This window comes from Mercenaria mercenaria, chromosome 9 (genome assembly GCF_021730395.1).
Source record: "Mercenaria mercenaria strain notata chromosome 9, MADL_Memer_1, whole genome shotgun sequence".
Taxonomy (NCBI): domain Eukaryota; kingdom Metazoa; phylum Mollusca; class Bivalvia; order Venerida; family Veneridae; genus Mercenaria; species Mercenaria mercenaria.
In genome coordinates this window covers 27,937,566-27,950,730 of record NC_069369.1, presented here as the reverse complement: position 1 = coordinate 27,950,730, position 13,165 = coordinate 27,937,566, and the positions used below count along the sequence as shown (strand labels likewise).

General features: G+C 37.0%; 1 protein-coding gene across 1 annotated transcript in view; it reads left to right on the top strand.

The window, feature by feature from the left end:
- The window catches only part of LOC123546790 (uncharacterized), a 37,470-nt gene extending 29,641 nt beyond the window's left edge, over positions 1-7,829 (top strand). The window contains exons 8-10 of the mRNA XM_045333350.2: positions 3,534-3,625; positions 5,489-5,702; positions 7,343-7,829. Coding sequence (XP_045189285.2) covers positions 3,534-3,625; positions 5,489-5,702; positions 7,343-7,682 — 646 coding nt within the window. The 3' untranslated portion in view covers positions 7,683-7,829. The remainder of the gene's footprint in view (positions 1-3,533; positions 3,626-5,488; positions 5,703-7,342) is intronic.
- The last annotated feature ends 5,336 nt before the right edge of the window (positions 7,830-13,165 follow it).

The window sequence follows — 13,165 nt, the reverse complement described above, 5'->3', positions numbered from 1 at the left end:
TCCTGACCAGGCTGCGCAGATGCGCAGGCTGGTCTGGATACATGCTGGTCACAAATGCACTATGTTGGTTTTCTCATGGTGTGGCTCATTTTAAAACAATGATTACTTTGATAAATCTTTACGAGTACTTCTTTTTAATTAACTCAGTTGTAATGAAAGATTTTCAATTCTAAGAAACAATTGATGGTGTCTTCAAATGTCTTTCCAAATAAGAACTACATATGAGAATCATATAAAGTAACAAAAAAGTTATTCCCAATGAATGTCAACTAGGGACGGAAGTTGGCTGGTCATTGGCAACTTCACTACACAAATCAGAGGTGGAATAATATTATGTTATTCACTGTGAATACATTACTATTAATTGAGGGAAAGGTGTGTAATTTAAGTGGATTTTGATATGAAATTGAATCTCAGGGAACAAATTGTTAATATTCACATTTATTTTATGTTCAAACGTTGAAATACAAGAGTTCATAGTTCATATCCACATAAAACAGCTGTTTTCACCGAATGACGAAATTTCATGCACATGAAATTGAACTGTTTCACAGTACAGTCTAACCTGTGTTAAGCAGCCAGCCAGGGGAAGCAGACAATTTGGCCGCTAAAGCCAGGTGACCGCTGATCAGAGGTGCAGCCAGTATATGTATTTTTTAGCCTTTAGGCCAATTTCTTTTTAGCCCACCATCATCAGATGGTGGGCTATTCAAATCACTCTGCGTCCGTGGTCGGACGTCCTTCCGTCCGTCCGTCCGTCCTTCCGTTAGCAATTTCTCGTTATTGCATCTCCTCAGAAACTACCAGGGGCATTTTGACCAAACTTTGTCAGAATGATGTATTGGTACTCTAGTTGTGTCCCCCTGAAAATCAGACTGGTTCAACAATTTTTAGTGAGTTATGGCCCTTTGTTTATTTCTATAATTTACATAGATTTATATAGGGAAAAACTTTGAAAATGTTCTTGTCCAAAACCACAGAGCCTAGGGCTTTGATATTTGGTATGAAGCATCATCTAGTGGTCCTCTACCAAGATGATTCAAATTATTTCCCCGGGGTCTAATATGGCCCCGCCCCGGGGGTCACATGGTTTATATAGACTTATATAGGGAAAAACTTTGAAAAACCTCTTGTTCAAAACCATAGGGCCTAGGGCTTTGATATTTTGTATGTGACATCATCTAGTGGTCTTCTACTAAGATTTTTCAAATTATCCCCCTAGGGTCAAATATGGCCCCGCCCCGGGGGTCACATGGTTTACATAGACTTATATAGGGAAAAACTTTGAATATCTTCTTGCCCAAACCTCAAAACCTAGGGCTTTGATATTTGTTATGTAGCATCATCTAGTGGTTCTCTACCAAGTTTGGTCAAATTATCCCCCTAGGGTCAAATATGGCCCTGCCCTGGGGGTCACATGGTTCATATAGACTTATATAGGGAAAAGCTTTTAAAATCTTCTTGTCAGTAACCTACAATATTCAAATTTGGACCACATGTATGGTTTTGAGTGGCAAGATGAACCTTGACATGAGTTGACCTTGGTATTGACCTAGTGACCTACTTTCACATTTCTGTAGCTACAGCCTTCAAATTTGGACCACGTGCATAGTTTTGAGCACTGAAAAAACTTTGACCTTGACATTGACCTAGTGACCTACTTTCACATTTTTGAAGGTACAGGCTTCAAATTTGGACCACGTGCATAGTTTTGTGTTCCCAAATGAAATTTGACCTTGATTTTGACCTAGTGACCTACTTTCACATTTCTCAAGCTACAGCCTTCAAATTTGGACCACATGCTTAGTTTTGTGTACCGAAACAAACTTTGACCTTTACATTGACCTAGTGACCTACTTTCACATGTTTGAAGGTACAGGCTTCAAATTTGGACCACATGCAAAGTTCTGTGTTCCGAAAAAAATTTGACATTGATTTTGACCTAGTGACCTACTTTCACATTTCTCGAGCTACAGCCTTCAAATTTGGACCACTTGCATAGTTTTGTGTACCGAACAAACTTTGACCTTTACATTGACCTAGTGACCTACTTTCACATTTTTGAAGGTACAGGCTTCAAATTTGGACCACGTGCATAGTTCTGTGTTCCGAAATAAAATTTGACCTTGATTTTGACCTAGTGACCTACTTTCACATTTCTCGAGCTACAGCCTTCAAATTTGGACCACTTGCTTAGTTTTGTGTACTGAAATGAACTTTGATCTTAAGATTGACCTAGTGACCTACTTTCACATTTCTGTAGCTACAGGCTTCAAATTTAGACCACTTGCATAGGATTGTGTACCGAAACAAACTTTGACATTGACCTAGTGACCTACTTTCACATTTCTCAAGCTACAGCCTTCAAATTTGGACCACTTGCATAGTTTTTTGTACCAAAATAAACTGTGCTCTTAAGATTGACCTAGTGACCTACTTTCAAATTTCTCAAACTACAGCCTTCAAACTTGATGCACATGCATAGTTTTGTGTACAAAGAACTTTGTCCTTGAAATTGATCTAGTGACCTACTTTTACATTTCTCAAGCTACAGCTTTTGAATTTGGACCACATGCACAGTGTTGTGTACGGAAATGAAATTTGACCTTGAGCTAGTCAGTAAGTCTTGAAATTTGGAACACTCAAAAATGGCACATTGGTGGGCGCCAAGATCACTCTGTGATCTCTTGTTCTGTTTTCTAGTATTATTTCAGGATACACTGACGTGTATTTGCCTTCGCAATACGAATGGTCTTCTTAGCAATCTAAAACTCCGGCGTTATCTTTTTTTTACAACAAAAATTGTTACAGACAATTTTCCAATTTGAAAACAAGTTTGTTTTCAATTTTCGCCATTTTGGTAAGGGAAGCTACTCTCCGCGTTTACAGTCTGTGCTAAAAATCTAAGATTGCCGTAACGTTCCGCAAAAGATCGAGTGGTTTATATTTCGTTCAAACATAATAAATTTCGTATAAATTTAAACGTATTATGATAAAAAAAATGTAAAAAATCACCAGTATTATGCCACTAATTAGATATCGAGTATTATCTTTAACCGAGATCAAACTGTGAACAACAAAATTGACATGAGGTGACACGCTAATTGCCGATAATTACTGGCCACTTGATAGTAACAAAAAGGGGATCATACCTTTGGTTATCAGTTTTAATTGTGAAGCACATATCATTTTGTTTTTCTTGTGGTGAAGTCACGCGAAACTTAGCAATCAAGTTTTTCTCAAAAATCGGTTATCTTCGGCGATTATCGCCTAAAAATGATAGGTTTTGGAAGAAACATAGCCGCTGAAAGGGGTCAAATACGGTGGTCAGGAGGCAATTTCTGTGGTCGCTGGCCGCGGACAAGAGGTGGCCGCTGAATAAAGTGATGAAAAAGAGGAAAATCTGTCGGGGACGTCAGAAAATGACCGCTAAACGGAGGTGACCGTTAGTGCAGGTTAGACTGTATATGAAAAGTTAAACACAGGGTGTTTATTGTGGAACATCATGATGATAATTGGAACTATATTTTCAGATGTAAGTTCCATAAGGTACTACAGAATCACTATAGTTACAGTCACAATTTAAAGATACCAATACTTGGAAATACAACCTTCTCAACATATGGTAAGTAATACTGTTATATTGGATTGTGAAATTAAGATTTTATGTTCAAGGCACATTAAAACATAGAATTTATCAACTTAGTCACATTAGGGGAAAATATGTTAGGCAGCTTATTAGCAGAGGTTGTACATTTTTGTCGAGCCCCATTACAGAAGCGAAGATATAGTTGTCCAAGTGGCGGTTCGGTGTATGTGGGTGCATTTGTTTGTACAGGTCATAACTTTGATATGCATGGAGCAATCTTGTTTATATTTGGCATGAATGTTAACCTCAGTAAGACGGAGTGTCATGCACAAACCCCAGGTTCCTATATCTCAAAGGTCAAGGTCAAAGTTGGAGATCAAAGTTCATGTCAGATCTTGTCTGGCCCATAACTTTGACATGCATTGAGGAATCTTGTTTATTTGGAATGAAGGGGGCCTCCATGGCCGAGTGGTTAAGGTCGCTGACTTTAAATCACTTGCCCCTTATCGATGTGGGTTCGAGCCTCACTCGGGGCGTTGAATTCTTCATGTGAGAAAGCCATCCAGATTGCTTATGGAAGGTCGTTGGTTCAACCCAGGTGCCCGCTCATGATAAAATAATGCACGGAGGGGCATCTAGGGTCTTTCTCCACCATCAAAGCTGGAAAGTTGCCATATGACCTATTATTGTGTTGGTGCAACTTTTAACATAAATATATTTGGGATGAATGTTTAACTCAGCGAGACGGACTCAGTCTCGGAGGTCAAGTACACAGTTAGGGGTCAAAGGGCAGGCTAGACATGTTGCCCGTGGGCATCTAGTTTTAACATTTGGTGCCAAACATCATTACATTGGACCATGGCATATTTTACTTTGTCAGTTTTTTGCTTGCAGTTTTGTACCTCTGGAAATAGAGGACAAATTTTTACATTTGTGTATAATATGTGTCAGGCAGTCAGTTAGCTCCTTTGGTAGAAGGGTCCCAGGTTTGAGGCCCAGACTTACTACAGCTTTCTTACGCAGATAGCAAAGAGTTCTTTAGCAAGAGATGTAGTTGCCTTAAATCAATAGCTGAGAAAAAAAATCCTTATCATTTCTTAATCAGATGTATTTACAACTCTTAATGCAGTCCATCTTGATAAATACTGAAGTGTATGAATAAAATCTATAAGAAGATCGTTTGAAAGAACCAATCGAAATAATAGCTGACTTTGTTTGAGTCTGTACTTGAGAGGTAGAGGAATGTACAACTCCCCTCATGCCCCCTAGCACCAACTTAACCCTTATGATGCTAGACACAATTGATTCTGCTTTTGCAACCAGTGCAGATCAAGATCAGCCTGCACATCAGTGCAGTCTGATTAAGATCTGCACTATTCGCCATTCAGTCAGTGTATTTTTGGTAAGCAGTCCTTTTCACAGTTAATGGTATTGTCCAAATTGGAAGATGGACAAGTTCATTATAGAAATTTAGCAGGGTAAATGTTAGTAGGAATTCTATTATAATAGTGAAACTGAATGTTCTCCATGAATCCAATGGACTAGGAAGTATAACAACACTGAATCAAAGTATGGGGAGACTTTTTACAGGTAAAACACACCACTGAAAAGACAGCTGTTATGATAATTAACCTTTAGCCTGCTAGCGGCATATGATTTTGCCTTTGCGACCAGTGCAGACCAAGATCAGCCTGCACATCCATGCAGGCTGATCATGGTCTGCACTGTTCGCTATTCAGTCTGTAAATTTTCAGTGAACAAATCATAAATGGTATTGCCCAAGTTGAATGATGGACCAGTCCATTTTAGAAATTGAGAAGGCTTAGGGTTAAATATAAAATACAGTAAGTATTTTAAAAAATGCAAGAAATAAGCAGCAAGAGCTTTCTGTTTCTGTAGGTGCTGAGGGTTCAGTCAGATGTGAAATGTGCTTGAGGACATTTAGCAGTGCAGACCAGCTGAAGCAGCATGTTGACCTACACAAAAAAAGCCGTCCAGTAAGGTTTGAATGTGGAACATGTGGGGAACAGTTCCTGACTCGCAGTCTCAGAGACACACACATTGAAACATTCCACTTTGACAAATTAGAGATGTGTGATGTATGTGGAAACCTGTGAGTATTTGTAAATGTTGGGTTTTAACATTAAGATATCAGAACATATATATATATAAAGAAAAAAGTTTCACATTTTAAAGGCCTCTGTTGTCTAGTGGATTTGTTGGCCGGGTGTGAATCCGTAGCCGCCAAACTGTGTGGGTTCAAGCCCAGTCTTTTGAGAAAATCATCCAACTGACTTGTGGAAGGTCGGTGGTTTTACCGAGGTGCTGAAATAATAATGCCTGGAGAGGCACCTGCAAAGTTGCTTGACCTTAATTATATTGGTGTGAAATAAACCGTACCAAACATTTATTTTCCCACTAACGTCAACATCTTTAACTGCCAGAACATAGAAGAGCCATATATAATGGAGTGTGGATATGAACGTTAGAACAGTTGTGTTAGTTTTATCAAAGATTTGCATTGAAAATGATATTTTTAGCTGAATTTCACAAGGATGCAAGTTGTTATGAATTGTTAATCTCTTTCGCTTATTTTGGTTTTGCAACAAAGATGGATTGAAAATAAATGAATTCTGAAGCTTATTTCCATGAAGTGTTGGATATAAAAATCACAGTGTCTATCCATCCTTCCTTGTGTCTATCTCTAAAGTATCATGATTCCTGTCTATAGATGTAATAATCAGAGGATAATTGTGATCTTGTTCTTGGAGATAATTAGGTTGTTATGATGAGCATTTAAACTAACTCATTTCAACTTAAAACTCAAAAATATTCCTCTTTTGGACTTTTAAAATATTGTTTTCAGAGGGCTTATTTTTAGCTCGACTATTGGAAGAATAGTCTAGCTATTCTACTCACCCTGGCGTCGGCGTCGGCGTCAAACCTTGGTTAAGTTTTTGCATGCAAGTACATACAGCCATCAGTTAAAGGCATATAGCTTTGAACCTTATTTTTTCTTTTTCTAGATCAATAACCATCCTCACTGGGTCAAGTCCCATAACTCTGACATGTATTTTGAGCAAATTATGCCCCCTTTTGGACTTAGAAAATTTTGGTTAAAGTTTAACATGGAAGTTACTATCTCCAAAACTAATGGAGATATTGATTTGAAACTTCACATGTGTCTTCGGGGTTATAAAACTAGTTGATAGCATCAAGTCCCATAACTCTGACTTTCATTTTTGCCAAATTATGCCCCCTTTTGGACTTAGCAAATTCTGGTTAAAGTTATGCTTGCAAGTACATATAGCTATTACTAAAAGGCATATAGATTTGAAACTTATTTTTTCTTTTTCTAGATCAATTACCAACCTCACTGGGTCAAGTCCCATAACTCTGGCATGTATTTTGGGCAAATTATGCCCCTTTTCGAATTTGAAAATTCTGGTTAAAGTTTTACATGCGAGTTTCTATCTACAAAACTAATGCAGATATTGAATTGAAGCTTCACATGTGTCTTCGGGGTTATAAAACTAGTTGATAGCAGCAAGTCCCATAACTGATATGCATTTTGGTCAAATTATGCCCCCTTTTAAACTTAAAACTCTTTTGATATTTAACCTTTTTGGGTAATATTTTCCTGCTTCTGGGACAATATTTCGAATAGTCGAGCTTGGCTGTCTTACGGACAGCTCTTGTTATCTTACAATGTTGACATTACTCTTGTTAATGGAAAGTCTTGTTCAATTTCAGATATACAAGAGCTAACCTGAAGAAGCACATAAAAACTCATGAGGAAGACCAGTCTGGTAATAAAGTATGTCCATATTGTGATCAGTGTTTCACAGTAAAGATGTTTAACAGACATGTGTTTAATGAGCATCAAGAAATTTTAAACTGTCAATGTGTGATATATGTAGACCAGGGGACATGGCATGTAGTCAAAATGCTTACAAGTGCACAGTTTGTAACAAGTCATTCTGTCAGAAGCCCATGGTTTATGTGCACAGCAAACTTACCCATTGTGATATATCAAAATTCAAGGTGTTCTCTTGTGAAGCATGCCCTCAGTACTTTTTTACAAAGCGCATGAAAGATGCCCATTGTCATGAACATCATAAGAAGAAACTATCGATTCCAAGTCCTGCAGCATCTGCTAGTCGCAGTACCAGTACTTACAACAGTAATGATCCAACAACACATGTTATTCACATTGGTCAGGATGAAGGAAAACAGTATTTACCGAAGTTGAGTGAATCCAGTATGAATGCTGTCATTAAAGAGTTACTTGTCTTTGAAAAAGGTGCAGAAAACCCATATAAATGTTTACTGTGTAGTCGTAGTTTCACAAAATCAAAATACATAAAATTGCATATAAGACGTGCCCATGTACGAGATGAGGATCAGCCATATCGATGTAAAGTTTGTGGTTCCGGTTTTGTGCGGTTAACAGAGTTCAGGAAACACTCTCGGTCACACTCAGACTTTCGTCCGTACAAATGTCGCTACTGTGATAAGGCTTTTAAACAACAAGCAAATCTCAGAGACCACTATAGAGTTCATACAAATTCCAAAGATTATAAATGCTATTATTGCAAAACTGAATTCCGGCAGCGTGGAGGTCTTACATCACATGTTGTTTTCCACGACACTCTTAAACCTTACAAATGTATGTATTGTCAAAAAGGATTCACTACACGTGGTGAGCTTTCTCGACACATGCAGAAGTACAACAAAGGTCATCAAACAGAAACATCTGAAAAGAGTTATCCATGCCACATTTGTGAAGAATCATTTCCACATTATCCAATGCTGTTGAAACACATTGATTCCCATAATCCTGATAAGCCCTTTCAGTGTGTGGCTTGTAAAGAGAAATTTTCAAACTTTGTTTCTATGTATTTCCACAAAGTTAAGGAAGAACATTTTCTCTTAGAAGAAATTCAGGAAGGAGTAAAGGATCTTGAGAAAAGGGGAAGGAAATTTAGAGCAAAGAGAAATTCTATGAAACCAGCTGGTCCAGAGATAGTGTATGCAAGTAATCAGCCCATTGCAGAAACAGTTTATATCAGTCAGCCAGATGTAGAGGGTGAAACAAGCATTAAACCAGTAGAGGTAATAATTGAAGAGTTTGGGCAAGACCAAGTAGTACGTGTTCAAGAGAATGAACCAGAACATGAAGAACTTTTATCTATTGCTAAACAGTTGACTGAATTGTCGGGCTTTGCTGAATCTGAATACTATACCACAAAGAAAAATGTTCATCAAGAAGAAGATGAAATTATAAAAGACATGCTGGATGCAGATGATGATGTTTTAGCTAATTTGAGTAAACAGAGTGTTGGAAATAAAATGTCTGTTAATGAAAGAGATAGAAGAAAGGCATTTGAAAGAACAGAACAAGTAGATGAACAAAAAGATTCAGAAGAGGAAGATTATGATTATATGCCAGAAATAGAGAATGATTCTTCAACAGTTGTATCAGTGGCTGGTCATGAAGAGTCTAGGTACATGATGGAAGACGGTGGTCAAATAAATATTTCTAATAAGTCTATCCCAACTAACATGGAGGAACTTGTGTCACTTGTTTCGCAAAACTCCTTAGTTGGTAACAATGAACAAGTAATGGCTTATCAGAGCGAAGATGGAACAGTGATTTATGTCTGTTTACCAGATAATCAAGGTATTAAAACAGAAGAGGTGGTTGCAGAAGAAACAACAGGAGAGTCAGGTGTGGTTGGAGACAACTCTGAGACTGTCATTCAAGAAACTGAAAGCTCAGAATTTAATATGGAGTGCAATGAAAATGCTGAAGAGCTCTATGAAGAAGCAAACGAAACAGTTCCTGATGAAAATCAAGTTATGGTCGATACTGTAACAGCAGAAAGGGAAGAACATCCATTGGAGACAAATGCAGTTAATGTACAGATTCCTGCTATTGAACAAGCAGATGCAGAAGAAATACCACAGACTAAAGTAATAAATGATGATCATGCAACACATACAGATGAAAAAGATTTTTGTGTAAATGAACAAATGGAAACTGATGAAGTTGAACCTTTGGAATCGAAGGAAATACAGATGGCAAATATTGTCACAAATGAACAAGTTATAAATGTCACTAATGAACAGCAAATTATTGTTGCAAACCCAATCGATAACAGTGCTGTTGAAGAAGTTCAAAGCCAAGACTATAGCATAGTTGAACCAAATTATGAAAATTCTGTTATTACTATTAAACCACAAGAATTATTAGTTAAAGAAACTCCTGAGAGTCATGAAGATCTTATCCGTAGAAGTCAGTTAGCCAGACATCTGACAGGAAATATTGAGCCCTTGGATGAAACTACCAGGACTCCAACTCATTTATTTGCAACTGAGCAAGGATTGCAAAGCATTGGAAATGAGGAACCTCTGGATTCCCAGAACATGGCACAAGGTGAAAACGCTTCTCAGGGCTTAATAACTATTGCTACCACTGCAGCTACAGTAGCTGATAATGAGACAAATATGGTTGAGAGTCAAGTCACTATAAATGATTCTTCTGGTTTTGAACAAGTTTCTGTTGCCAGACCAGGAAAAGTTTTGTTGAAGGGAAAAATTTAACCAAAAATACTTACTGGCATTTTACCAAAATTATGCCCCTTTGACTTAGCAGTTTTTTGTTAAGTTTTTGTATGTAAGCTGGTATCTCAGTATCCACAAATTGAAAGGATTGAAACTTCACACACTTGTTCACTGTCATGATATGACATGCAGTACAGAGGTTCAATACCTCTACTTTGCATTTTACAAAATTATGCCCCTTTTTCAACTTTTGTATTCATTCAATTGACAAGGCTGTTGAATAGTCGAGCGTTGCTGTCCTCCGATAGCTCTTGTTTCACTAAATTATGCCCCTTTTTCGACTTTCTTATTCATTCAGTCGACAAGGCTGTTGAATAGTCGAGCGTTGCTGTCCTCCGACAGCTCTTGTTCTATTTAGTGTCTGTATGCCTTCATATTGAATTTATTAAACGAGAGGTTATTCATAATTTTAACATGTCCAAAACATTGCGGAATGATACTTTTAATTTCACTTGGGTAAAGATTACATTTTACTCGGACTTTATCATAGACTCCTTATGTAAAATCTCAAACTTTGTACTAAAATCAATCAAAGTATTAAATCCACATATTTTTTCAGTGAAACTTAGCAGTTTTGTACTTTGTAGCATGGTCTTGGGCATGTGAAATCATAAATCTTATTTGACTTCTGAAAAAAATGTGATATTTATTTCTAAAGTCACTACTGGTATCGAAGCAGTTTCCATCATAAAATGAATGTTTTTAAAATATCTTTTTTCTTGAACGTTTCAGTTCCATAAAATGCTCCCAAGGAGAACACCTTAACTCTTCTGCTTTACGAAAACATAAATGTCAATAGTGTCTGGTGCACGTGATAACACACACAGGGGCTCCGAAAGGGGTGAATAAACTAAGAGCTGAATTGGTTGACTACAGAAGCAGTTTCCGTCATCAATTTTTGTTTTAATATTTATAATATGTACATTTTTTACAGTGAATACCATATTCAGAATACAACTAGAAAAGCACCATCCGTGGTTTTTTAATCTTTCTGATGAAATAAATAAATACAATTTTAAGAAGTTTGAAGGTTCAAGTGTTAAATTAGGCTTGTTGAAAATAGGAGGTAAAAAAAAAATAAGCAAAACCTGAGACTCGAACTAGCGATCTCATGCTTGTGAAGCCAATGTTCTACTGATTGAGCTATTCGGCCAGTTGACATCATGGTGACAATTTATACTACGTAAAGGATACAACCGTCACTTTGTATAGCACATAGTATGTGACCAGTTACCCCCCTTCGATAAGAAAATCTGGCAGGGGTAACCTAATCATCTATATTTCATATTGGTTTTTGCTTTCTTAATTGTGAAATTTTTTTTTATTGCAGATGCACAGAAATGACTCATTTTTAGCTCATCTGATTTTTTGAAAAAAAATGATGAGTTATTGTCATCACTTGAGCGGTTGTCGGCGTCGGCGTTGCCTGGTTAAGTTTTATGTTTAGGTCAGCTTTTCTCCTAAACTATAAAAGCTATTGCTTTGAAACTTGGAATACTTGTTCACCATCATAAGCTGACCCTGTATAGCAAGAAACATAACTCCATCTTGCTTTTTGCAAGATTTATGGCCCCTTTTGTACTTAGAAAATATCAGATTTCTTGGTTAAGTTTTATGTTTAGGTCAACTTTTCTCCTAAACTATCAAAGCTATTGCTTTGAAACTTGGAATACTTGTTTACCATCATAAGCAGACCATGTACATCAAGACACATAACTCCATCTTGCTTTTTGCAAGAATTATTGCCCCTTTTGGACTTAGAAAATCAGTTTTCTTGGTTAAGTTTTATGTTTAGGTCAGCTTTTATCCTAAACTGTCAAAGCTTTTGCTTTAAAACTTGCAATACTTGTTCACCATCATAAGCTGACCCTGTACATCAAGAAACATAACTCCATCCTGCTTTTTGCAAGATTTATGGCCCCTTTTGAACTTAGAAAATATCAGATTTCTTGGTTAAGTTTTATGTTTAGGTGAACTTTTTCTCTTAAACTATCAAAGCTATTGCTTTGAAACTTGCAACACTTGTTCACCATCATAAGCTGACCCTGTACAGCAAGCAACATAACTCCATCCTGCTTTTTGCAATAATTATTGCCCCTTTTGGACTTAGAAAATCATTTTCTTGGTTGAGTATTATGTTTAAGTATACTTTTCTCATAAACTATCAAAGCTATTGCTTTAAAACTTGCAACAGTTTTTCACCATCATAAGTGGACACTGTACATCAAGAAACATAACTCTATCCTGCTTTTTGCAAGAATGATGGCCCTTTTTAGACTTAGAAAATCATGGGTAGGACAATATTTCTATTATACAAAAAAAATCAGATGAGCGTCAGCACCCGCAAGGCGGTGCTCTTGTTATCTTTATTATGTATTTTTGGTAAATCATCTGGTTTCGACTGCCAAACGGAGGAACCTTCAACTTAGCTGGGGACTACAGAGTTATTCTTTGCGCATCTAAGCTGCATGTGAAATCCCCCATGTGCGGAATGTAAACAAAACAATTATGGAATAAACAATTCGAGTTTTTTTGGAAAGTTTTTACCCTTTGTAGCTGAAATTTCACAGAGCTCTGGATTGCAGTGTCTGAAAACAATCTCGACTCTGAAGAATGTCACGAAACGTAAAATAACGCGTTGACGGATACTATTAGCCGATTGAAACTGCTTCGAAACCAGTATATGTTCATTGTTAAAATACTTTGTTTTTCCCAAGTGGAAACTGGCAGGTGCTTGAAAATGCAGCTCTCTGGTTGGTCAGTTACAATGCCTGATGTTATGATAAAGTTATGAATATTCTTTTTATCACATGTAAGCTTTTCCTGCAGAAACATCAAAATTTCTTCTTTCTTTACCTACTATAGAACAAGTAACTCTACCAACGTCTCCTATACTTAAACCAATATCGACTTAAAGCTTTATTACATTAGAATAGTGTATACCAAATT